The 25,845-nt window shown below is 34.2% G+C and overlaps 2 protein-coding genes across 8 annotated transcripts in view; one reads left to right on the top strand and one right to left on the bottom strand.

Moving 5' to 3' along the window:
* Positions 1 to 25,845, bottom strand: part of LOC114330442 (calpain-B) — a 510,388-nt gene that overhangs the window by 96,566 nt on the left and 387,977 nt on the right. The gene's annotated exons all lie outside the window — the stretch shown is intronic.
* The window catches only part of LOC114330439 (intraflagellar transport protein 122 homolog), a 123,369-nt gene that overhangs the window by 65,231 nt on the left and 32,293 nt on the right, over positions 1 to 25,845 (top strand). For both annotated transcript variants that reach the window (XM_050652709.1, XM_050652708.1), the window contains 2 exons: positions 7,666 to 7,863; positions 18,679 to 19,002. In XM_050652709.1, coding sequence (XP_050508666.1) covers positions 7,666 to 7,863; positions 18,679 to 19,002 — 522 coding nt within the window. The remainder of the gene's footprint in view (positions 1 to 7,665; positions 7,864 to 18,678; positions 19,003 to 25,845) is intronic.

Here is a 25,845-nt window from a genome sequence, read left to right as displayed (position 1 = left end):
AACTACTTTTCTTGAAATATTGTCAGTCCCCTTGGCCGTATTAGATTTTGATATATTTAGGGCCGGTACTTTTTGTCTCGATTAAACCCGAGTTGGCTTTTTAATGTTTTTAAGTAACATAAAGTTGTCTTTTTTATTTGTATTTTTTCATGTATCTCTGAAGCTTTGTATTTGACTATATTTTGAATTGGAGCATAAATAGTCTACTTTTGTCAAATAGTTTTTCTAATAACTACCATCCATGGTGTTTCTCTTTTGTCGCACTTATGTTTATTAAAGATTTTAATTGAAATCATTATTTTATCTTTAAAATTTTCATTGTTCATTACTTTTTGCATTTGTGGTGAGCTAAATTTAAAGGAAACCAATTGGACGATATTTAAATAGATATGGAGTAAGAGTACCTAAATAAATAACCATTTTTGAAATTAATTAAGGATAGGTTAAAAAATATTTTCACCTTCATATTAAAAATAAAAAAAGGATCAATATAAAAGAAATAATAACAATCAATTTTAAAAATCTTACATCTATATTGATTTCTTCTATGTACAAAAACAACAGAAATAAATAAATATTAGCGAAGACAAAAGAAAAAATGTGTTGACACTTAATAATATGTTAAATAAACGTATTGATTAGTCTGATGCAAGTAGAACTAGAACTGTTATATGGAGCTAATCTGGATCGGTATAAATTAGATGAGAAAGAAAAAAATCTAATAAACAGTTTCTTTGAGAGAAGAAAGAGAAAGAGTATAGAATATTAGAAAATGAAAACGGCGCGGCAGAATAATCATCGATAAAGAAGTAAAAAAGGAAACGCGATAACGATATCTGGAACAATTGTTTTATCTGATAAGACACGAAGAAAAGCCAGAAATTGCTATCAAAACTGTTTCTTTTAGCTGTAACCTTTCTGATGTTTTTGTGTCCAGCATGCCTACTACGATACGGTCTCGGATCAATTCCTCCTTCAGTTGCCCATAATTACAATGTTCTGCTAAGGTATGTAGGCTAGTAATAAATAAGTCAATGGTTTCACCTGGTTTTTGTACTGTAGAATTGAATTTGAAACGTTCATATATAATATTACGTCTAGGATAAAATATTTGTCAAAAACCTTTAGAACTTCCTCGTAAGTATCTGGAATTTTTTGAAATTGTATCAAAATATCTTCGGATTCTTCTCCCATAAGGTACACTAGGATATCTATTTTTTGTTTTTCTGTCTTTTGGAGCTGCCCTGATACCGACATGTAGCGTTCCAGCCTCTTCCTCCATGCAGGCCAAATTGCTGGGGCCAAAAAATTGAATTTATCCGGAGGGTTAACATTCAATGGTGCTGGACTTACTATACCTTGAGTATTTGCATCAGGAGTAGTATTAGTAGACATTTTCAGTGTTACTTTATGTCGGGTATGATTTCAACCACAATTGACCACAATGCAGAATATTTTCTTGCCCCTTAACGTTGCTTTGCTACTCTTGGCATGTGCTAGTGGTTAATGGGTAATATAGTTTTATACTTAAAATATACGTGCTGCACTCAACACCGCTGCCACCATGTTTAGTTGGGTTCTTTAATAATGACTATTAAGTACTCTTGATTAAGATATCTTTATTTAGTTTGATCATCTTACATCGCTTGTCCCGGTACCGGTTCCCCGGATCAGACCTAACCTAACTTAATCCTAATCCTTGTTCACCTATATGACATCTATATAGGCAACCAAAGATACACTAACAGAACAAAAACAAAAAATATAGTAAAGCAATGTGGATTGTTTGTGTGCTTGGAAAAAGGTTATCGGTATTCAGCCCGAGAATATACACCTCTAGAGACAGCCAAATCCATAAAAACATGTAGCTTGTTAAGTGAATGTCCCTAAAGAAAACAATAACTTCTTCTTTAGCCTGTTTGCATCCACTCCTGGACAAAGGCCTCCCATGAGTTTTCCACTTTTCTCTGTTTTGTGCTCTTTGGTACCAGTTTCTCCCCACTTTTGCTTTGAAGTCATCTAACCATCGTTTTTGTGGTCTTCCTCTGCTACTACTATGCTCGCGTAGTCTCCAATGTACAATGTTCTCGTCCACCTTTCGTTGTTTTGCCGTGCCACGTGTCCTATCCAGTTCCATTTCATTTGCGCAATTCTTCCAGTTACATATTCCACCTTCGTCCTGTTTCGTACGTCCCATTTCAAATATATTCTCTCAGAGATACTCCTAACATAGCTCGTTCGATGGCCCTCTGTGTTCTTAATCTATTGGCTGATAACCCTGTAAGTGTCACGGTATCCACTCCATCAGTCATAACTGGTAGAATACAACTGTTGAATACCCTTTTTTCTAGGTTTATTGGTATCTTTTTGTTTTTCAACACATCACTGAGTCTTGCAACTGCTGCCCAAGTAATTCGGATTCTTCTAGTTATCTCTGCCGTTTGATTCTGTTTGCCTAGCTTGATCGTGTGACTCTTCGACACTTTCGATCTGACTTCCATCGAAGTCGATTCTGATATTTTGATTTGTCATCACTTTTGTTTTATTTAAATTTATTTTTAAACCGCTTTTCTTCTCAGATTCCTGTTTAAGCATCTTTAGTATGTAGATTAGTTCTTCTGTATTGTTGCTTATGAGCACTATGTCATCGGCAAATCTTAGATGACTTAAAAATTTAAGTGACAATTTAACTTTTTCTTCTAAGACATAAGGCATCTTCTAATTCAATAGTAAATAATTCTATATTCTATATCTGGAATCAATCCTTGCGTTATTCATTCCGTCTAATACGGCCCAGAGTTCTATGGAATCGAATGCCCTATTGTAATCAACAAATGCTGAATGAAGAGGGTTATTGTATTCGTTACACTTTTCGAGAAATGTCCTTATTGTCTGTAGGAGTAGGTGTTCTACGGTACTATAACCTTTGCGATATCCCGCTTGTTCAACAGGCTGGTAACTATCGAATTTATCTGATAGTCTGTTGGTCATTATTGTGGTAAGCAGTTTGTACGGATGTGGTAACAGACTTATTGGTCTGTAATTTTCGAGTTTGTGTTTGCCTCCTTTATTTTGTAGTAGAAGTAGCTGCGCATTTTGCCAAGTGGTTGGAATAGCAATATCAAAGAGGCACTTCTTCATTAGGATTTTAACTGCTTCCAAGGTAGTTTGACCTCCATCTCTAATCATCTCTTTTGTTATTCCGTCGTCTCTATATTTTCCATTTTTCATTTGATTTAAGGCATTTATAACTTCCTCGTTAGTAATAAACCATACCATAATAATAACTTTAGTAATAAACTATACCATTTATACTACAGCCAACGATCAAATGTGTAATTTGGAGAAGTGTCAGAACAAATGGAGAAAAGGAGAGGGGCCAGGCAAGGTTACATACTGTCGCCGTTATTGTTTAGTTCTTATTCTGAAGAAATCACACAAGAAGCTTTGGTAAACGAGACAGTCGGCATAAAAGTAAATGGAAATTTAATTAATAACATTAGGTATACCGACGATACAGTCATAATATCAGACAACTTGGAAGACTTAGAAAGAATAATGAACAAAATATTAAGATATATGTAATGGAGAATACGGACTCTCCCTTAACCTCAAAAAACCAAAATTTATGAAAAATAGCAAGAACAACAATATAAATGAAATATTAACGGTAGGCGGCCAGCAGTCTGAGAGAGTAAAAAAATATACTTACTTGGGAACGATAATCACAGAAAATAACGATTAGACTGCAGAAATAAGAGAGAGAATTGAAAAAGCACGTGCCAACTTCGTGAAAATGAAAAAGATTTTATGCAGCAAAGATCTGATATTGGCCCTCAAAATAAGGCTAATTAAATGTTATGTACACAGTGTGCTTTACTATGGAACTGAATCATGGACATTAAATCGAAATGCAATAAATCGACGGTTCTCTTAGCAAGACAGAGACGAACTAGTTTTGGTGTTAGTGAAATAGTTTTCAGTATCTTTTCTGTTAAGTCATTTTTAATATCTTTATTATAACCTTTTTTGTCTTATTCTGAGGTATCTCATGAAACTGATTACGCAAAAAGATCTCATGGGAATATTTTTCTCAAGAAACGCGAGGTTTTCGCCTTGCTTAAACATATTTTGCGGAATTTAAAATCAAAATCCTGTTATTACATCTACAGGATGCATATAAAATATGATACATCCATGGCCGTCGTCCACATGTTTACAAAAAACATATTGTTTCCATAATCTATAAGCGCTAAAACAAATTTAGCAATTTCCCTATTCTACTTTGCAAAATTCATATAGTATCACAACACTTGATTATACATTTGAGGCATTCGCACTGTCCGTCAACGTGTTAAAAGGTTTATGTGTATAAACAAAATTTGTGCAATGTAATACACTTTTAGATGATTTGTCGACAGTGAATGGAAGAGGTCGTAAAATTTTATTACCATCTTTCAGTGTCAGTGTGAGATAAGATGAATTCCTTACTAACTGGAATATTTAGTTACGGAGAAACATAATATGTAATTAGTCTATGTTGTGAGGCCGCTCCCGTCTAAAAAAATTCTGATTTGGTTTCTTTGCGGATTCCTATTCAAAAATGTCCCCTTTAAATAAATCAGAAGAGTGCCAGCGAAATTTTTGGGCAAAAATTGTTAAAAAAAATGTTTCTAAACAAATTCACAAGATTACCATTTTTTGTCCAGGAAAATATTTTTTCTTGTTTTTTTGGTCATTCTAACCAAGAAAAATATCTTGTCATTTTTTTCAAAAGTTGATAATTTTCGAGTTAGAGGTGAACTAAAATATGAAAAATGCGAAGATAGACATTTTCGAGGCGTAAAAACTCATATTTAAATTATTATATTTAAGGTTGGCAAGTCCTTAAAGTGAAGTTTAAACATTCATTTTTGAAATTCTGAGTAGTAATCGGGTCTAACTTCAATTTAGACCGTTGTTTTTTAATTGTTAATTATGCGCGTCGATCCGATTTTAATGCCAATGCAGCAGGGTCTATTTCAACAATCTCCTATTTTGCACGGTAACTCTTTAGGTTTTTTGGCTTCTTCTAAACAAAAAAGATATCTTCTCATTTTTCTGAGAAGTTAACAGTTTTCGAGTTACAAGGGATTTAAAATCTGAAGATTGCGAGAATACACGTCGCTTGCTGAGAACATTAGTGACGTAACTTCAAAAACGTAGTTTGTAGCGCCTTAACTGTATCATGTATGGATATTGCACGTAGAATATAATATGTTTTAATGTAATACCGCCACATGTTGCGAGTGCTAGGGGTATTTTACAGAAACGTTTGCACAATATTCCGAAGTATGGGAGAGTTGTAGAAGGAAGTAATAGGACAAACAATTTATGTTTTTATTTAACTATAAACAAATTAAGGAGAAGAGCATGCAAAATATTTTTATTAATACCCTTAATATTGGAGATCGATTTATTCGAACAAGTTGGGCTAAGTCAAAAGAGTATAACATCGTTCAGAAAGATAATAGAGGAAATCATCAAAACGCACAACTATAAACGAGAAACTTAAGGAAACCGTAAGAAAACACATAAATAGCTTTGAGCGCGTAGAGTCTCACTATTTAAGAGCTCAAACTCGTAGAGAATTCCTTGATGGATCATTAACCTTAGCTTAGATGTATAGATACTACAAAGAGTAACGAGAAGAAAAGCAGTTGCCATCTGTCAAAAGATGTACATATGAAACATTTTTTAACACAGAATGTAATATTTCTTTTTTTAAACCGACGAAAGATCATTGCGCAACTTATGAGGTGTATAAACAATGCAATCAAGAAGAAAAATAAAAAGGCCAAGAACAATACACACGTCACATTCGTAGTAAAGAAAGAAGCCGAGAAGAAAAAGCAAAAAATATTACAAATCCTACATAAAAAATAATAAACTCATAGTAGCTTGCTTCGATTTGCAAGCAGTATTACCTACACATTGCGGAGATATTTCTACATTTTTTTATAAGTCCTGTCTCAATTGCTTTAATTTTACGATTTTCGAAGTAGCATCGCAAACAGTTCCTGCTGTTTTTGGCACGAGGCCATTGCTATGCGAGGAGCAAATTAAATTGCAACATGCCTCTCTAGCTATCTATCTACTTTACCTGCAGGAAAAGATATTATTTTTTATTCCGACAACTGCGTTGGCAAGAATAAGAATAAGGCGGTTTTGGTGGTACTTATGTACTTATATGCAGTTACGCATGCTGAAATAAATAACATTACTCACAAATTTTTTACTGTTTGTCATACCCAAAATGAGGGTGATTCGATGCATGCAGTAATCGAGAAAGCAAAAACACAGTTTAACTCAATTCATGTCAGTGGCCACCTCTAATAAGTGCTGCAAAAAGAAAAACGGTAGGCCCTATAAAGGGAATGAAATGGACGCTGAAGACTTTTTGACTCCAAGTACCTTTCAAAAATTTTTGGGCAAAAATTCACCAAAAATTCGGATAACGAGAAAGTAATATGGAATAATATAGAAATTCTTAAAGTAGAAAAGTGTTTTCCTACAAAATTTTTTTACAAAGTTAACTTTGACTATACAACCTATAAAACTATTGACCTTTCTACTCGTCATTTTTCTGATAATAATAATATTTTAGAGCAATATAACTCAAAACCAGCCTACGAAAAGCCTCCTACTGTAGGAGAGAAAACAAAAGAGCATTTACTGGAATTATGCAAAAAAAAATCTTATTGCAAATGTACATCAATCATTTTATTTCAATTTGTTGAGTTAATTTCACTTTGTTGTGATTTATAATATACAATAATTATAATTATTAGATAAATTTATCTAGTAAACTACCATTTATAACTTTGTCTGGTTTTTCATTGTTAATCTGTATAATCGTAGCAGTTATGGTTGATGAGTTATTTAAAAATATAATGCAATACCGCCATATCTTACAAATATTTATAATGGTTAAATATTGCTTGTTTTTCAAAAAAGATATCCATTCGTGTGCTATTGAATTACTAATATTCTAATATTCAATTACTTGTCTTAAAATATCTATTTTGTAGAAGAAGAAAACCGCAGTTGTATCGGTATTGAATGGGATGTGCGATATATTAAGATAAATGAGCTTTTAAGCTTCGAAAATGCGTATTTTCGCATTTTTCAGATTTTAAATCGCCCCTAACTCGAAAACTATCAACTTTTGAGAAAAATGACAAGATACCTTTCTTTCCAATTTCTGGCCAAAAATTTCGCCCTCAGATTTCCTTCCGCAAAGAAACCGAAACATAATTTTCTTTCAGACGGGAGCGGCCTCACAACATGGACTAAATGTTTCTTGCTATTAACATTGTTATTAGGCGTTGATAAAATTACTGTTTAAACAATTTGGCATCATAGCCAATTGAGCCGATGGGTGTAACGATAAAAAAGTGTTCAGGTTTCTACATATTACTGAGTCATCATGTAGAAATCTACAATTAAGTTGAAAATGTTACCACAATGGCATGCTACAGTAGAGCCATCTCTAGGATCAGAAACAAATTAATTGAGGGTTCATATCAACCTTAATATTTATTACACTATTCTACACTAGATTAATAGCGCCTATCTGGCGTATAAATCTATAATCCATTATATTAAATTGTCGTTTTTTTGTAGGCTATAGGTTGTGAAGATGGAACTGTTGCTTATTACCAATTAGTTTTCAATATGGTACATGGATTGTTTAGAGAAAGATATGCGTTTAGAGAAAATATGACTGATATTATAATTCAACATCTCATTACAGAACAAAAAGTTAGGATAAAATGTCGAGATCTTATTAAGAAGATAGCAATATACACAGATCGTTTAGCGGTAAGATATTATTGATGTATCTAATTTTTCTTCTTCTTCTCGTAGCACTACAACCCAGGGTAGGTCTTGGTTGACTGCACAACTCGCTTCCATCTCGAACGGTCGTCCATGACAGTTGGGTCAGGCCCGTTGTTCTTAAATATGACTATATGTTATCTCTCCATCGCATTCGTGGACGTCTTAAGGGCCTTCTTCCTGTTGGGACTTCTTCCCAAATTAATTTGCCGAAATATAATTTTTGTCACACCAAGTATGTATAATCCGTGTTTTAGATATCCATAGTGGACATGGTCCTAACCAACTATATGGGTTTTGAGCTATTTGACATTTCGGACCCCAATTTAATAAATTACTTCGTCAGATCAACTTCACCGTTGATCCAATGAAGACGAGGTGTTTTTTGATGTCTTCTGTCTCCTGGTTCAAACGATGTATATATTCCTTGTGCAATTATTTCCTTGTGAGCCTGGCTGGTTATTTCGTGTTGCTTCTTATAGGCCTAACCACTTACCTGTGAACGGCTCGGTAGGCCGTATTTAAAATGTATTCCAAATTGCTATCCATTAATTTCTTCTCTCGTAATTCTCAACTCATAATTTTTCAGTCCAACATGGCACTTTTATCTTCACGACAGTTTCCAAGATATTTGGTTTTATGAACGTTTATCCATATTCTCAACAACTTTTTAAGGGCAGCATAACTTTCTTCCAAGGCGTTTATAATATTTACTACAATGGCTGTATCAGTATGAATGCGGAATTAAATTAGTACTACCTACTTTCACAGGAGAAGCAGGAATTAACAACCAAGATCTGAAAATAATTAGAAATCTTTACTGAAATCAAACTGCAAACTTCAGAGTTGACGGTGAACACACCGAATATGTGAAAATCATGCGTGGAGTGAGGCAAGGCTGCATTTTGTCACCCCTAATTTTCAATATTTACTCTGAAAGAATATTTATCGAAGCTTTGCACGAAACTGAAAAAGGTATTCTACTAAACGGGTACCGGCTAAATAACATCAGGTATGCAGATGACACTATAGTATTTGCGAACAACCTTGAAGTCCTCATGAACAAAATCACGTATTACAATCAACAATATGGACTCAATATAAACGTAAAGAAGACAAAGCTTATGATTGTAAGCAAGAAAAAGATAACAGAAGGTCAACTCTACATCAACCAAACCCCTGTAGAAAGAGTGAGGCACTACAACTACCTCGGCACCATAATAAATGAAGAATGGACCAACACCCAAGAGATAAGAGCGAGCATCGGAAAAGCTATATCAATCTTCAACCGTATGGGGGCCTTTTTCAAGAGCCACAACCTTTCTCTTGCTATAAAAGTAAGAATGCTGAGATACTACGTCTTCTCTGTTCTTTTTTATGGTGTTGAATCATGGACCTTGAACGAAGATATGGGGCCATGTGGGGGCCTTTTTCAAGAGCCACAACCTTTCTCTTGCTATAAAAGTAAGAATGCTGAGATGCTACGTCTTCTCTGTTCTTTTTTATGGTGTTGAATCATGGACCTTGAACGAAGATATGGTGCCATGTGGGGGCCTTTTTGAAGAGCCACAACCTTTCTCTTGCTATAAAAGTAAGAATGCTGAGATGCTACGTCTTCTCTGTTCTTTTTTATGGTGTTGAATCATGGACCTTGAACGAAGATATGTGCCGAAACTGTAACCATTTGAGATGTGGCTGTATCGAAGAATTCTTAAAATCCCATGGACTGATCGGGTCACAATTGAGGAGGTCCTTAAAAAAAATGGGGAAGAACCGAGAAGTACTAACCACCATCAAATCTCGAAAGTTGGAATACTTTGGACACATTATGCGAAATGAATCCAGATATGCCCTCCTATAAGCTATCCTGCAAGGAAAAATATTTGGAAAGCGAGATCCAGGAAGAAGAAGAACATCCTGGTTAAAGAACCTCAGAACCTGGTTCAACACAACATCTGTGCAGCTTTTCCGCGTTGCTGCAGATAAAGTGAAGATTGTCATGATGATCGCCAACATTCATCACGGATAGGCACATCAAGAAGAAGACTTTCACAGCATTGTTCATGACTGTAAGGGCGGCCGTACACGGACTGCTGGAACAGTTTACCACTGAGCGACGTAAACTGACTGCTCGAGCAGTCATCGTCGACATCTGGAGCGTACGGTTGTTACTACCTGAGTTGTCTCTTGCCGCTCTCGAGCTGACGACAACACGATAGAATTTCATCGTGCTGTTGATAGCTTGAGGCGGTCGTGACTCCTCGAGCTATCATGTGTATGGCAGCGAATATAAGATTATAGTTCACCGCGCGGTCGCTGCTTCAAGCAGTCAACTCAAGCACTCAACTGCTTGAAGCAGTACGTGTACGGCCGGCCTTAGTGACATCTTAACCAACCAAATCCATACACGAAATTCTCTAAATTCCTTCACAATTCTCTTTGAACTGTATGATATGCCATTCTTATATTATTAATTGTGCACATTGACGTCATATTCGCAAAACTTTGTCTTACACAGAAGAACTAGTCGGTCGTGGATCTAATAAACGTGAAACCATATTGATGATCTTACTGTCAATACTGTTCAATACCTTTTCCAAAATATTCTACCCACCAGCAGTGAAATCGCAGTTTGCAAAGAGAACACATTGTAGTAGTGCCTTTTTGTGCAGTTATTAAATTATGCAATTTCTCTTTGAAAATATTATCTTTTTTCTTCCATATTTCAGTTTAAATTTAGTCTTTTTCTGGCGATTTGTAGTTTATATACTTTTGATCACCTAGCATACATGATATGAACGGGTTGGTTGAGTTTCATCTGTATCAGCTTCACTTAGTTAATCCTGCTCACCTATAGTTTCCAGAAAATTTCCTCCAAAACATTTTTTTTTCGCACCCATTAAGGAATTCTTCAATAAAATTTTTTATTACCTTTTCTCTTCCTTGAATTTCCATCATTTCAATCTTTGCTTGGAAACCCTTAATATAAGTACTCTTTTCGTTCTCTTATATTGCCAACTATGCTAAAAATACTTATAATATTGTCTGTTTTGTCTGTATTTGTTTGTGTTCTTCCTCATTTCCTTAAACATAGATTCTTTTGTTCGTCTGTTCGTCATTTTTATTCTGCATCTATTTCGTTCGATTACATATTGTTCACATTCAGCAGTGAACCAATCTGTTATACTGTATTTAAAAGTATATCCTGTATAAAAGTATACCAAACGCACCATGTTAATGAAGAATTTAAATATTAGCGAAGTTTATACAGAGTGGGCCAAATAAAAGGAGCCACCCCGATATTTGGGGTCTAGGACCTTTCATCGCCGCCGTTTCGATGCCGCCAGTTCGATGCCGATGCCGGCCGATTCATCGCCAGTCAATTAATCGCTATCTGATATATTTCCGAATTTTCGACAGTTACAATTATTAGTTATTTTTAGTATTAATTAGGAATTCTAGGAAATGCGAGATATGACGGCGATGAAATGGACTGGCGATGAACCGGCGGCATCGAAACGGCCGGCGATGAACCGGCGGCATCGAAACGTCCCATTCCGCGATATTTGGCAGTATTTATTAGATTTTAAGAAAATAAAAAAACAGGTCAATTTTTGATCTAAGGGGGACACATTTTTACGATACAGACATCTGCCATTTGTCAACTCCCTCCCTTTCACTTCCCCCACCCCTTATTTTTAAATAGGGAATAGGGGTCGTGTGCTAGCTCATTTGAAAGGTTATTTAATTCTCTATTCAGTAATATCAACATCGACTTAAAAATGTATACAGGGTGTCCAAGAAAAATTATTTTGAATTAAATTAATTGACACAAAAAGAAGAATGTATGTAATTTATTTAACTCAGAACACATTCTACTGCTGACAGAAAACAGAAAAAAATGTTTTTTGATAAATAGACACTGCTTTTTGCTTAATTTTAATGTTCAAGCTTCTACTCATCTGCCTCTTGGTAGGTTGAATATTGAATTTAAGCAACAAACAGTGTTTATTTATCAAATAAACATTTTTTTCTGTTTTTGATCAGCAGTAGAATGTATTCTGAGTTAAATAAATTACATACATTCTTCTTTTTGAGTCAATTAATTTAATTTGAAATAATTTTTTTTGGACACCCTGTATACATTTTTATGTCAATGTTGATATTACTAAATAGAGAATTGAATACCCTTTCAAATGAGCTAGCACACGACCCCTATTCCCTATTTAAAAATAAGGGGTGGGAGAAGTGGAAGGGAGGGAGTTGACAAATGACAGATGTTTGTACCGTAAAAATGTGTCCCCCTTAGATCAAAAATTGACCTGTTTTTTTATTTTCTTAAAATCTAATAAATACTGCCAAATATCGGGGTGGCTCCTTTTATTTGGCCCACTCTGTATATACATATTTTCGTAGTCTTTCAAGACTTTCTAAAACGCTAAAAATTTTGAGGAACTTTATAACGTTTGTTTGGAGTAATATCATTGTAAACTTGTATAGGGCAGTCAATGAGGGTATTTGGCTCCGAATTCCATCCTACAACATCGATTTACTTGATATTTTCACAGTAAGTAGGGAATAGCTCAAGAAACAAAGTCTACCCTATGCCGATGTGCGCTTTTATCTTGGGGGTGGTTCCCACCCCTTCTCGGGGGTGAAAAATGTTTTGGTTAAAATAGCCACGGAAGAGGCTAGAGAACCTAATTTTGAGCAAAAACAGTTCTATAATTATTTTTGAAGTTATACTTCTTTAGGCGCAATTGAGATTGAGGGTGAATTTATATTGATCTGCGCGCGGGCGTACACCGACAGTATATTATTAGTCGTTATACGGGCTCTGATTGGGTGTTGAAATGATCTGTCAATAATAAATAATTGTTCAATATGAAGGTAAACAAATGTATAATATATTAGTTTTATTGTTGTGAGACAGAAACAAAAAAGTTTATAATTGTAGTGACATTTAAATAGTTTTTAAAAGCAACAGGTACGTAATAATTGTAAATGTATCATAGGTACCTACCTATTTGAACCTACCAAAATACATAGTATGTAATACTTTTATTTACATAATTTGATTACCATCAAAATTTCTATCAATGTTCACCTAATATATTGTTTTCTTACTCTATGTTTTGTTGTATTTTTTCAATTCTAAATCATTTCAATTCAAAATAAAATAATTTAATTTAATTCAAAAATGTCAAAAGCTTAATCCGTTTAGTTAGTCGATCTTCGCACATAATGACACATTGCCTCCGTGGCGAAGCGTTTAAGGCGAATGAACCCCAATATACCAACCGCGCTGATAGTTGGTTCGAATCCCAATAAAAACTTTTATTTTTTTATTTTTTTTTATACATTTTATGATTGTAAGTATATTTATTATATAATTTTATTTTCATAAAATACGTATTTAGTTAAAAAAATTTCCGACAATTAATGTTCAGAAATCATTTGTGGCATTTTTAATGTGTTTGTGTGTGTTTTATTCTTTTATTATTTTAATTTTTGGCACTGTTTTAATAAAAATGTTTGAGAAGTAGTAAGTATAAATTAGTTTAATATTTAAATAAAATATAAATAAAAAGTATATTAATTTCGTTTAAATCATATAATAGAAGTATAATAACTTCTTACGTGCGTACAAAGTACACACACATTCTTTTTTTGAAAACTCAACACTTTTTGTGTTATTCGTGGTTGAAAATTGGCCATTTTCATTGAAAAATGTCACCTTTTCGGACGGATTTTTGCAAATACCTTAAAATCTATGCATCTAACAAAAAAACTATATAAAATATTTTTGTAGGTTATAAAAAAACAAAGAGATTCGTTCCTTCATAAATCTTCTAGTTAAAATAACAAGAGGGATGTATTGTTAGGTAAGAAGAGTTTGTTTTTTTTTTTGCTGCATGCTCAAATCGGTGTATTCAACTTGAAATAACAGAGAAACTGTCGATTTTAGGTGTATAATGATACTAATAACTTTTGTAGTGCTTGAAAAGACCTTTAAAATTAGCAATACTAAATGTCGATTACATTCAAACTAAGCGAGATATTCTGCAAAAAAGTTGATCAGTAATGTATTTTAAGAAGAAATGAGAAATATATTTTAACCCCTCAGCCATCAGAATTTAAATACATCGTTTTCCTTTTACAATACTTTTTATTATAGTGATATTTTTAAATTTTCTTAAAAATCTTCCTTTTCCTCCATGTAACTCGAAAAAGATAAGAGATGCGAAAAAAAGATACCACACAAAAATGTAGGGCTGTGTGAAATAAAAATTTCCTTTTTATTTTTCATTACTGTATCTCTTATCATTTTCAAGTTACATAGAGAAAAAGAAAGATTTTTAAGAAAATTTAAAAATGCGCTCTATAATTTGATCTGTTTTTTCAAAAACCATTCATTTTAAACCCGTCCAACTTTTTGAACATAGAAATAACACTATAATAAAAGGTATTGTGGAAGGAAAACGATGCATTGACATTTTTGTAAATGGGGGTTAAAATTACTTCTCATTTTTTCTTAAAATACATTAGTTATCAATTTTGTTTGCAGCATATCTCGCTTAGTTTTAATGTAATCGACCTATAATATAGTTCATTTTAAAGGTCTTTTCAAGCACTACAAATGTATTAGTAGCATTATACACCTAAAATCAACAGTTTCTCTGTTATTTCAAGTTGAATACACCAATTTGAGAATGTACCAAAAAACAAACTATTTTCACCTACCATATTTCTTTTTGTGTTATAACTAGAAGATTTATGAAGGCAAGTGTCTCTTTGTTTTTTTTATAACCTAAAAAAAGTTTAATATAGTTTTTTTAAAAAGATAAAGGCAGTTTTTATTTATATTGATAGTTTGATAGTTTTTTTAGTTAGATGCCTAGTTTTTAAGTTATTCTCAAAAATCCGTTCGAAAAGGTGACATTTTTCAATGAAAATGGCCAATTTTCAACCACGAATATCTCAAAAAGTATTGAGTTTTCAAAAAAAAATTATAGAACAGTTTTTGCTTAGAATTAGGTTCTCTAGCGAATTCCGTGGTAATTTTAACCAAAATTTTTTCCATTTGGGAACAACCCGCAAGATAAAAGCACACATCGGCATAGGGTAGACTTTGAATTAGGAGATAAGTAGAGGCTAGGCCCAAAATTTGATTAAAATCCATGCAGTAGGATAGAATTCGGAGGTAATATTCTATACTTGCTCCCATTGACTGGCTTACTAGTGTTGAGCTAGCGTTTAAATCATATTGTGATCTATAATGGTAGTAACATTTTGATATTTTTTGTTTTTTCTATAATCGTTCTCTTAGATCTTACAATGCATCATATTGTTGTAATTCTAGCTGGGTTCAGAGATTAAGTGAATTATTACTGTGTTTTAACAAGTTTATTAAAGTTTTTTTTTCTCTGATTCTGGCTTTGGTTTAGAACTAGAACCTTTAGCCACGTAATTGTATAACTTATCACTAAGTCAGGGGAGTAATGTGTAGTGTGTGTGTTGAGTAAGTGTCTTGTTACTTTGCAAAGTCGACGTCATTGTCTTTGCAAAGAGACGCTGATTGTTTCCGAACGTCTGCGGTCCCTCCGGTGAGTACCGATCCCACAAGGACAAAAACTATCTTTCATTTATTAGTTTATAATAAATGAAAAATTTCTGCCCCTGGTAGGATTCGAACTCCCGACCTTTCGTTTCAAGTTTATTAAAGTTAAATCTCCAAAAAGCGTGACAAAAATAATGACAAAACTTCTAAATTGACAAATATATCTGTCAGAGTCATTATTAGTCTGACTTAATCACTTACACCTATGCTACGGTGATTTATAACACCGCCCCCTTTTTTTCAGGCTGTTCGCCCCGAACAGTACCTAAATGAACCAGGTCGGTGGATTCTGCCCTTCATAAGGACACAGTCTCTCTAGGTGGACGACCTTCGGCTTACTTCGTGGCGTCAGTTGCACCCTATACACAAGGTCGTTTATCTTCTTAATAACCAGGTACGGTCCCTCCCAGGGCCGCTGCAACTTGGGACTTAGACCTTTCCTTCTCGTTGGTTGGTAGAGCCAAACTGCATCACCTTCCTTGAAACTAACAGGTGTGGATTTCTGATCGAACCTAAGCTTCATCCGGTCACTGGTGAGTTGCAGCTTGTTCCTGGCAAAATCGTGGACCTTAACAAGTCGATCCTTTAGGCCGTTGACATACTCAGGGAGTGTCTCTTGAACCGCTTCTCCGTCTGGTAGATTACTATGTAGGAGATCGATAGGAAGCCTCATCTCTCGACCAGTTAACAGCATTGCTGGAGTGTAGCCAGTTGCATCATGTTGGGAACTTCGGTATGCTAGCAGAAACGGACAAATAGTTGTTGATGGTCCGGTTATGTCTTTCTACCATGCCGTCGGATTGAGGATGGAGCGGTGTCGTTCTGGTCTTCTTAATTCCTAACAAAGCTATCATGGTCTTCCAAACTGCCGATTCGAAGTTGCGCCCCTGGTCAGAATGAAGCAGAAGTGGAACACCATGTCGGGAAACGACATTATCAAGCAGGGCTTCACCAACTGTGACTGCTTCTTGGTTTGGTAGTGCAACTACTTCAGGCCATTTGGAAAAATAATCCATAGCAACCATCAAATATTTGTTTCTTGATATTGTCTCTGGAAATGGTCCCAAAATGTCTACAGCAACTCGTTCCCATGGAGTTCCAGTAATGTATTGTTGGAGTTTTCCCCTAAGTCTTGTTTTGGGTCCCTTCTTGGATGCACACAAGTCACATCGTTTGCACCATTCTTCCACATCTTGCCGACAATGAACCCAATAATACCTCTCACGGACTCTAGCCAGAGTCCTATTGATTCCAAAATGCCCCCCAAGTGTAGATGACTGGTCCAGTAAACGTTTACTAATAACTGACCTAGTTGCCCCAGTATCGATGGTAAAACTGCATCTGTCACCATTGAGAAGTCCATCGGCAACTAAGCTGTCACTACTTCGTTTTATTGTGGATATTGAGAATCTGGGAGTTTGGGACAGGTCAGCCAACGTGCGCCCCTTGACGTTGGCTTCTTTTAGTTTTCCGAATTGCGTTGATATTGTGGAGGTTGCCTACTGTCCTCTGATCTTGTACGTTGTCTGCAATCACGTTGACGGTGGCCTAAGATTCCACAATTAAAACACTTTGGGCGCCCATGACGTTTTTGCTTCAAAGATTCAGCTATTGGGCCAAGATATTTCTCGAATTGGGCGGCCAACATCTGGGACAACGTATTTAGATCGCCTTCTTCCACTTCAGCAACACCTCTTATTTGATGGACTTTGCGTTGATGGCGGGACACATTCTTCACGGCTTCGTACTCCAATGCTGCGACAATAGCGTCCTTCAATATTTGGTAGCATCCTCTTCCTAGTCGTAAGGTCTGCTGGAGGTCTACATCGCGCAGGCCATCAAGGAAACATTGGATGGTAAACTGGTGTAGAAACTCTTCAGGGGCTTCGGGCCAAGCAAGTCGTGCCATCTTTTCTACTTCTGCTCCGTATTCTTGCACAGATTCGTTGGAGCCTTGGATACGCACTTTTAGTTGGCTCTGGTATACCTGCTTCCAATATTGGCTGCCGTATCTTAGTTCTAGAGCCGATACGACAGTCTCATATTTCTTTTGTGCGTCCTCTGGAATGTTTTGAAGGATTTCTACAGCCTTACCTCGAAGTGCTAATATGAGAGCAGTTGCCTTCTGTTCATTTGTCCATCCATTATTTTGTGCAGCAGCTTCGAATTGTCTTCTATACACTGGCCACGAGATCTCGCCGTCAAATGTAGGAGGCTTAATTATTCCGTTGACAGGGGAACAAATCACTTCTGGTTTACCTTCAACTCTCAGTTTCTGGGACTTTTCAATTTCTAGGCGGATATTTTCAAGAGTTCTCGTTACCTCATCGTGCCTTTTTTCTATTAGGCCTCTTGTTACTTCAATCTCTTTAATCATGTCTTCTTTTGTCTCTTCGATTTCTTTTTTCCTATCTTCTTTTGTCTCTTCGATTTCTTTTTTCATATCTTTTTTTGTCTCTTCGATTTCTCTTTTCATATCTTCTTTACTCACTTTTGAAGACTCTATTTTTGAGATGAGTGTCACGAGCAACTCTCGGTCTTCCTGGTGACGTAAATTTTCTGTTTCTTTTTCTTCCTGACGACGTTTGTCTTCATTTTCTTTTTCTTCCTGGCGACGTTTGTCTTTATTTTCTTTTTCTTCCTGGCGACGTTTGTCTTCATTTTCTTTTTCTTCCTGCCGACGTTTTTCCATGGTGACAATCATGTCTCTAATTTCTTCCATCGTCTCGCTTCTTGTTTTCACCATACAAATTCTCTTAATCCCACTTTACTCCTGACACCAATTGTTGTAATTCTAGCTGGGTTCAGGGATTAAGTGAATTATTACTGTGTTTTAACAAATTTATTAAAATTAAATCTCCAAAAAGCGTGACAAAAATAATGACAAAACTTCTAAATTGACAAATATATCTGTCAGATCCATTATTAGTCTGACTTACTCACTTACACCTATGCTACGGTGATTTATAACAATATTGTATAGCTCTAGTAATCATCTCCCACATTCGTTTATTTTTCATACAAAATATTATATAAAAGAAATAAAAACTAGTTTGCTTATTACACCCTTATTCTTTCAGAGTTGTCAGGTCTTACTAAAGAAAGTCAAACACTTTCACTTCATTGACGACATACCAATTAAAAACTTATTTTTTTAGAAGTTTTTATATACTTTTTAGGTTCAATTACCCGAAAGGGTAGTAATTTATGAACTGTATTCAAAGGATGCCAACGACATGCACTATAGAGCCAAAGAGAAAATAACGCAAAGATTGGAATGTAGCTTGTTGGTAGTATGTTCAGAACATCTAGTAATATGTCAAGAAAAGACACTTCAGAGTATGTTTTTCTCCGGAGAAAAGGAAAAGGTTTGGAACTTCGAGAGTCCTATTCGTTACATTAAAAACATCGGTGGCCCACCTGGAATGGAAGGTTTACTGTTGGGTTTAAAAAATGGTCAAGTGTGGGAAGTACATTTAGATAATATACATGCAGCCTTAAAGGTAAGTTTAATGTTAGATACTATGGTTTGTTTTTTAACCGAGAGGAGTGATTCAAATTTATCGCGCTGTATTGCTTGTTTGTAATTGGTCCAACCGCAGACAAGTTTACTCCACTGTTATAAAATTTTAACACTAATGACATTTATCAAATTTTGACACTAATGACATTTATCAAATTTTGACACTAGTGACATTTCATAGGTTAATTAAGTTATATCGGCGATTTTTGTGTTTTCGGTGTTATTCCTTTAATTTTTTAGATTGTTAATCTGCTTTTATATAAAAAGCAGTTGTTTTTGGAACTCTTTAGCGACGTATTAATTTAATATAATATTTATGGATTACCGTTGAGGGCCGACTATATCAACTAAAAAAGAAGATGTATTTGGATATTATTCTAGTGACTTTCTTGGGTGTGAACCTGTCTTTTTAGTTTACTCCTCCTGGTTAAAAAATAAACTATAGTCCTTCCAATTCAAACTAGTGATTAGATTATTTATATCAGCGGTTCTCAATCTGTGTTACATGTACCACTCTTGGTACATATCATTATAAACGCAATGGTAAAACGCAAAAACAACCAAAATCAGCACCACTATTGTAGTTTGACTATTTCACTCATCTTAAAATTTTCACATAATCTGACCAATCACAAACCAAAGACAGCTTGTGTTATCGCAAAAACACCAACTGTCTTTCAATTCTGATTGGTCTATCAGCTTCGTGTTTTCAACGACGTAACCATGGATACCGATCGCAAAGCAAAGTTTGACGTTTGCCAAAAAAATTATTGTAACTGTATACGTCAAAATGAGTCGTTTCGGTGGTACTTCAAACGAAGTTATAAACCAAAACATTGAAGAAAATATACCGAGTAACACAAGAAAATTCTTATATATGGAGACAATTTATGATGTTCTGTGTGGATCGCAACTACAAATTAGATGCAGAAAATAACAACGAAAGACTAGCATTCATTCTAAAAGACTGGGCCTTCAACTATTTATTGTTATAGGTAAAAAATAATTATAACAAATTATTTAGTTATAATAAATATTTCATGATTATGACTAATTGTGAATTATTCAAAAAATGGGTAGATTTGGGTTACCTAGATCAAATGTATTATTATTAAATTCCTTCCTCTCATTCTACTGAATTTTTGACCTATCACTTTGTTCGTGAAATAGTCAATAGTAATACCACTAGTGATTCAATTTTCGCAATAAGTCTGTCGATTTACTTCTAAACGAAACTGAGTTGCTTGAAAACACCACGAGTCCGTAGGACGAGTGGTGTTTTCTTTAAGCAACTCAGTTAAGTTTAGAAATAAAAGACAGACTTATAAGATAAATTAAATCACGAGTGGTATTTTATTAGACTATTTCACGAACAAAGTGATAGGTCAAAAATTCAGTAGAATGAGAGGAAGGAATTTAATAATAATACATTTCATCTAGGTAACCCAAATCTACCCATTTTTTGAATAATTCACAATTAGTCATAATCATGAAATATTTATTATAACTATAAATAATTTGTTATAATTATTTTTTACCTATAACAATAAATAGTTGAAGGCCCAGTCTTTTAGAATGAATGCTAGTCTTTCGTTATTATTTTCTGCATCTAATTTGTAGTTGCGATCCACACAGAACATCATAAATTGTCTCCATATATAAGATTTAGATTTTCTTGTGTTACTCGGTATATTTTCTTCAATGTTTTGGTTTATAACTTCGTTTGAAGTACCACCGAAACGACTCATTTTGACGTATACAGCTACAACAATTTTTTTGGCAAACGTCAAACTTTGCTTTGCGATCGGTATCCATGGTTACGTCGTTGAAAACACGAAGCTGATAGACCAATCAGAATTGAAAGACAGTTGGTGTTTTCGCGATAACATAAGCTGTCTTTGGTTTGTGATTGGTCAGATTATGTGAAAATTTTAAGATGAGTGAAATAGTCTAATAAAATATCACTCGTGATTTAATTTATCTTATAAGTCTGTCTTTTATTTCTAAACTCAAATGAGTTGCTTAAAGAAAACACCACTCGTTCTACGGACTCGTGGTGTTTTCAAGCAACTCAGTTTCGTTTAGAAGTAAATCGACAGACTTATCGCGAAAATTGGATCACTAGTGGTATTACTATTGATACTACAATAGGTACAGATACAATATTATGATATTATATCCTAAAGTATAAAACAATCATTATTTAACCAATCAACACCAAATTTTACCCATAATAAAATTTACAATGTTTTTATAAAATTTTTGACAATAAGGGGTAGGTTACACCCCTAAAAATAATCAACGCCCTATATAGAATATGAAGTACAGGGTGATATTATCCTAATCCCAAATTATCGATGCAAGCCAAAATTATTCTTTTGAGATAAGTAAATTTTTTATATATAGCTCCAATAGGGGTGGTTTTAAGGGTTGAAATATTATGATAGTATATATTATAGCATAAAACAATCATTATATACAGTTGAGTCCGCTAGTCTTTACCCGTGCGTCATCACTTAAAGCATACGAAATAAGTCGGAAATCTATTTCACGCAACAACAACTGACAGAAAGTGGCTACTGTTCCGATTACGGGTTTTATTATAAAATTTGACGTTATCAAATATATAGAATGTCAAATGTAAGTTTTGCTTCAAAATTTTTGCGCAGAATTACAGCTACATTTGAAGTAGCTTAATAAATTCTTTTATTATTATTGATTAATAAATAAATAAACAATTTATAAAAAAATCCAGTAACATATTTTATTTTTGTTATTTTATTCACTTTGACGGAAATCTAAACACAGTCATTTCTTTACTGTGTGAATGACGTTAGCTTTGTATGTTTTAAATATTAATTGCCTAAATATAATTATTTACCTTAAAATTTGAAAGCCCAATATAAAATTAGTTGTGAAAACAACTGTTTGTGTAATATAAAGAAACTTCAAAACGCAAAAATTCGACAAAAACCGCAAAAAGTTCAACTGACTGACAGCCACAAAATTAAACAAATCAGAAACGTCAAACAAATTGTGCTTAAAATATGAAAAAATACCGAATCGTCTTTTTTTGTACCTATCTCTTTTCAATGCACTGAGTCTAGATGGTTCATAAAAACAACATGTGTTGTTACTTAATAACAAACGGCAGCTGGTTTGTCATGAGTTTCATGCATGGAAGAGAATGATGCTAGATAAAAAGTATGTTTTATCTCGCCAGGTATTAATGACGCACGGGTAAAGACTCGCGGACTCAACTCTACGTAATAAGAACCAAATGTTGACAATATTAAAGTTTAAAATGTTATTTTATATTTTTTTACAATTAGGGGTAGTTTTCACCCTTAAAAAAACAAAACTGTACAACGGCTCAATACAGAAAATGAATTAGAGGGTGTAGTGAGCCTAATCCCAAATTTTTGTACAAATCGATGCTGGACGAAAATATTGCGAGGTTTTCCTTGATTAGGAAAAATTGATAGGGTGTCCCAAAAGTAGCGGGACGGTATAATATCTCGCGAAAAATCATCGGATCAAAAAACTGAAAAATACGTTTTCAATATTTTTCAAAAATCTATCGAATGACACCAAACACGACACCCCCTCCACATCTTGGAGGTGGGGTGAGGGTAACTTTAAAATCTTAAATAGGAACCCACATTTTTTATTGCAGATTCGGACTGCTTACGCAAAAATAATTAACTTTTATTCGAGACATTTTTTCGAATTGTGGATAGATGGCGCGATAATCGGAAAAACTATTTATCCTGATACCCTAGGCTAGGTAAATTATATAAACGGTCTAATATCTCAAGAAATACACTCCCAAATGAAAAACCAAAAAACACTTGTTTAATATTTTTCAAAAACCTATCGAATATCACTAAACACGACCCCCCCACTCCTTCCCATGGAGGTGGGGTGGGGGTAACTTTAAAATCTTAAATAGCATTTTTTATTGCAGATTTGAATACCTCATAAAAAAGTAGGTAACATTTATTTCAGACATTTTTTTAGATTAGTTGATAGGTGGCGCTAATAAATTGTATTTTTGCAATTACATCGCCATCTATCAACAATTATCCTAAAAAATGTCTCGAATAAATATTCCTTATTTTTTCATGAGGAATCCAAATCTGCAATAAAAAACGGGGGTTCCTATTTAAGATATTCAAGTTAACCCCACCTCACCTCCATGGGGTGTAGAGGGGCCGTGTTTATTGTTATTCGATAGATTTTTGATAAATCTTAAACACGTGTTTTTTGGTTTTTCATTTAGAGGTGTATTTAATTATTTATATGGGAAATAAGCCACAATTAAAATGAAAAAAATAATTTTATTAACGTTTCGACGCCCAAATCGGGTGCCGTTGTCAAAATACAAAATATTACTAAAATAAACAAAAGTTTGTTGCTAAGCAAAAAAATTCTTCTAATAATTTATTTAATCTCACTCATTTATATTGGCAATTCAGACATATATTATACATTTTAAAGTAGAAGACTTTAAAATGATATTGCCAATATTTATGAGTTGCGTTCCTGGGACGACTTACTGAAAGATTTGATGATCAAGAAAGAACAAAGAATTGCATTTATAAAATACCTTGTGAATGCGAACAATTTTATTTAGGTGAGACATCAAGACCATTAGACGTTAGAATAAGTGAACATCAATCTTATATTAAAAATAGAGAATTTGAGAGATCTCAAATATGTCAACACGCATGGGATAATGAACATAGAGTTCAGTGGAGAGATTCAAGTATAGTCCTGAAAGAATCAGATAGTAAAAAGAGAAAAATCAAAGAAGCGGCTCTAATTATGCTAAATGAAACCAATTGTATCGCAAATTCCTCGGTAGAATGCAGTAGGATGTGGTTACCCATACTGAAAGAGGAAGTCAATAGAAAGAAAATACCAAGATTAGTAAGTCAATAGTCGAGTTAGTACATATTTTATATTTTAGTATTACTTATATATCTAGTATTATTAATATTATTTATAATTTAAACATGTTACAAGTCAGAATTTGGTATTATTTTTTGAGAGTAAATTAATGTAAGACCAAATACTTACGATGTCGGGATAGTATCGCAGGGTTTTTCCTGATTTTCCCTTGTGATTTACTATGAAGTCTCTAACACTAGAATTTTAATGTCACCGTTGCATGTGGTTGTCTTTTTAAAGACAGATCACATGCTATAATTTTTTATGACGGATATTCTTGAGTTGGGGTTAATTTCATGTAATCGAATGAACTATCTTTCAGTAAGTCGTCCCAGGAACGCAACTCATAAATATTGGCAATATCATTTTAAAGTCTTCTACTTTAAAATGTATAATATATGTCTGAATTGCCAATATAAATGAGTGAGATTAAATAAATTATTAGAAGAAACACTTTTGTTTATTTTAGTAATATTTTGTATTTTGACAACAGCACCCGATTTGGGCGTCGAAACGTTAATAAAATTATTTTTTTCATTTTAATTGTGGCTTATTTCCCATATAAATAATTAATCATAAAAATGCCACAAGGAAATAGCTTCAGAACAACATTAAGAGGTGTATTTCTCGAGATATTAGACCGTTTCTATAATTTACTTAGGTTATCAGGATAAATCGTTTTCTTTTTTTCGATTATAGCGCTATCTACACAATATTTATCTATAGAGCTATCTACAATTCGAAAAAATGTCTCCAATAAAAGTTACTTATTTTTACATAAGGAATCCAAATCTGCAATAAAAAATGGGGATTCCTATTTAAGATTTTAAAGTTACCCCCACCCCACCTCGGGGGTAGAGTGGAGGACGAGTTTGATATTTATTCGATAGATTTTTGAAAAATATTGAACACGTATTTTTCAGTTTTTCGATCGAATGTTCATTTCGCGAAATATTCGACCTTCCCGCTACTTTTGGGACACCTTGTATATTATAAGGGTATATTATTTAGGGCTTAGGGTATACAAGGAACTAGTTCGCTAAAGATTATTATTACGATATTCAATCACAAGTCGTGAACCCTGACAAAAGAACAACCAGGGAAACTACCCAAGAGGTAATATGATAACTAACTTGGCATCAGCATCACAAGAACGGATATAAAATAAAGATGACTACAGTTGAGTCCACGAGTCTTTACCCGTATGTCATTAATACCTGGCGAGATAAAACACATACTTTTTATCTAGCATCATTCTCTTCCACGCATGAAACTAATGACAAACCAGCTGCCGGTAAAAACACATGTTATTTTTATGAACGATCTAGACTCAGTGCATTGAAAAGAGATAGATACAAAGAAAGATGATTGGGGATGTTTTCATATATTTTAAGTACAATTTCTGACTTTTGGTTTGTTTACTTTTGTGGCTGTCAGTTTGTTTAATTTTTTGCTGTTATTTTGTCGAATTTTTGCATTTTGAAGTTTTTTATAGTATACAAACAGTCGTTTTCACAATTGTTGGGGTGTAATGCTAGTTCGCCTCCATGTGGTACACCCTGGGTAACGTTAAATGAACTAGCAAAAATTTGGCGGCAGACGAACGAAAAACAAAAAAAAATCCTGCCAACACCACAAATCACAAACAGAAATCTTATCGATACGTAAACATACGATGGGAACAAATAAAGGTTCTTCTCAGAACCAACTGACTAGAGATCTCGGACCGTGTATCCGAGTCTGTCACCTTAACATCGAGGGCATGAGCAAGGCAAAATGCCAAGTGTTGCAAAACATCCTACACGATAACGACATTGACCTCGTTGCCATACAAGAGACCCATACTGAAGACAAAGTCCAGCTTGATTTA

The sequence above is a fragment of the Diabrotica virgifera genome, chromosome 6 (genome assembly GCF_917563875.1).
Source record: "Diabrotica virgifera virgifera chromosome 6, PGI_DIABVI_V3a".
Classification (NCBI taxonomy): domain Eukaryota; kingdom Metazoa; phylum Arthropoda; class Insecta; order Coleoptera; family Chrysomelidae; genus Diabrotica; species Diabrotica virgifera.
This window is presented reverse-complemented; position numbering and strand designations above follow the sequence as displayed.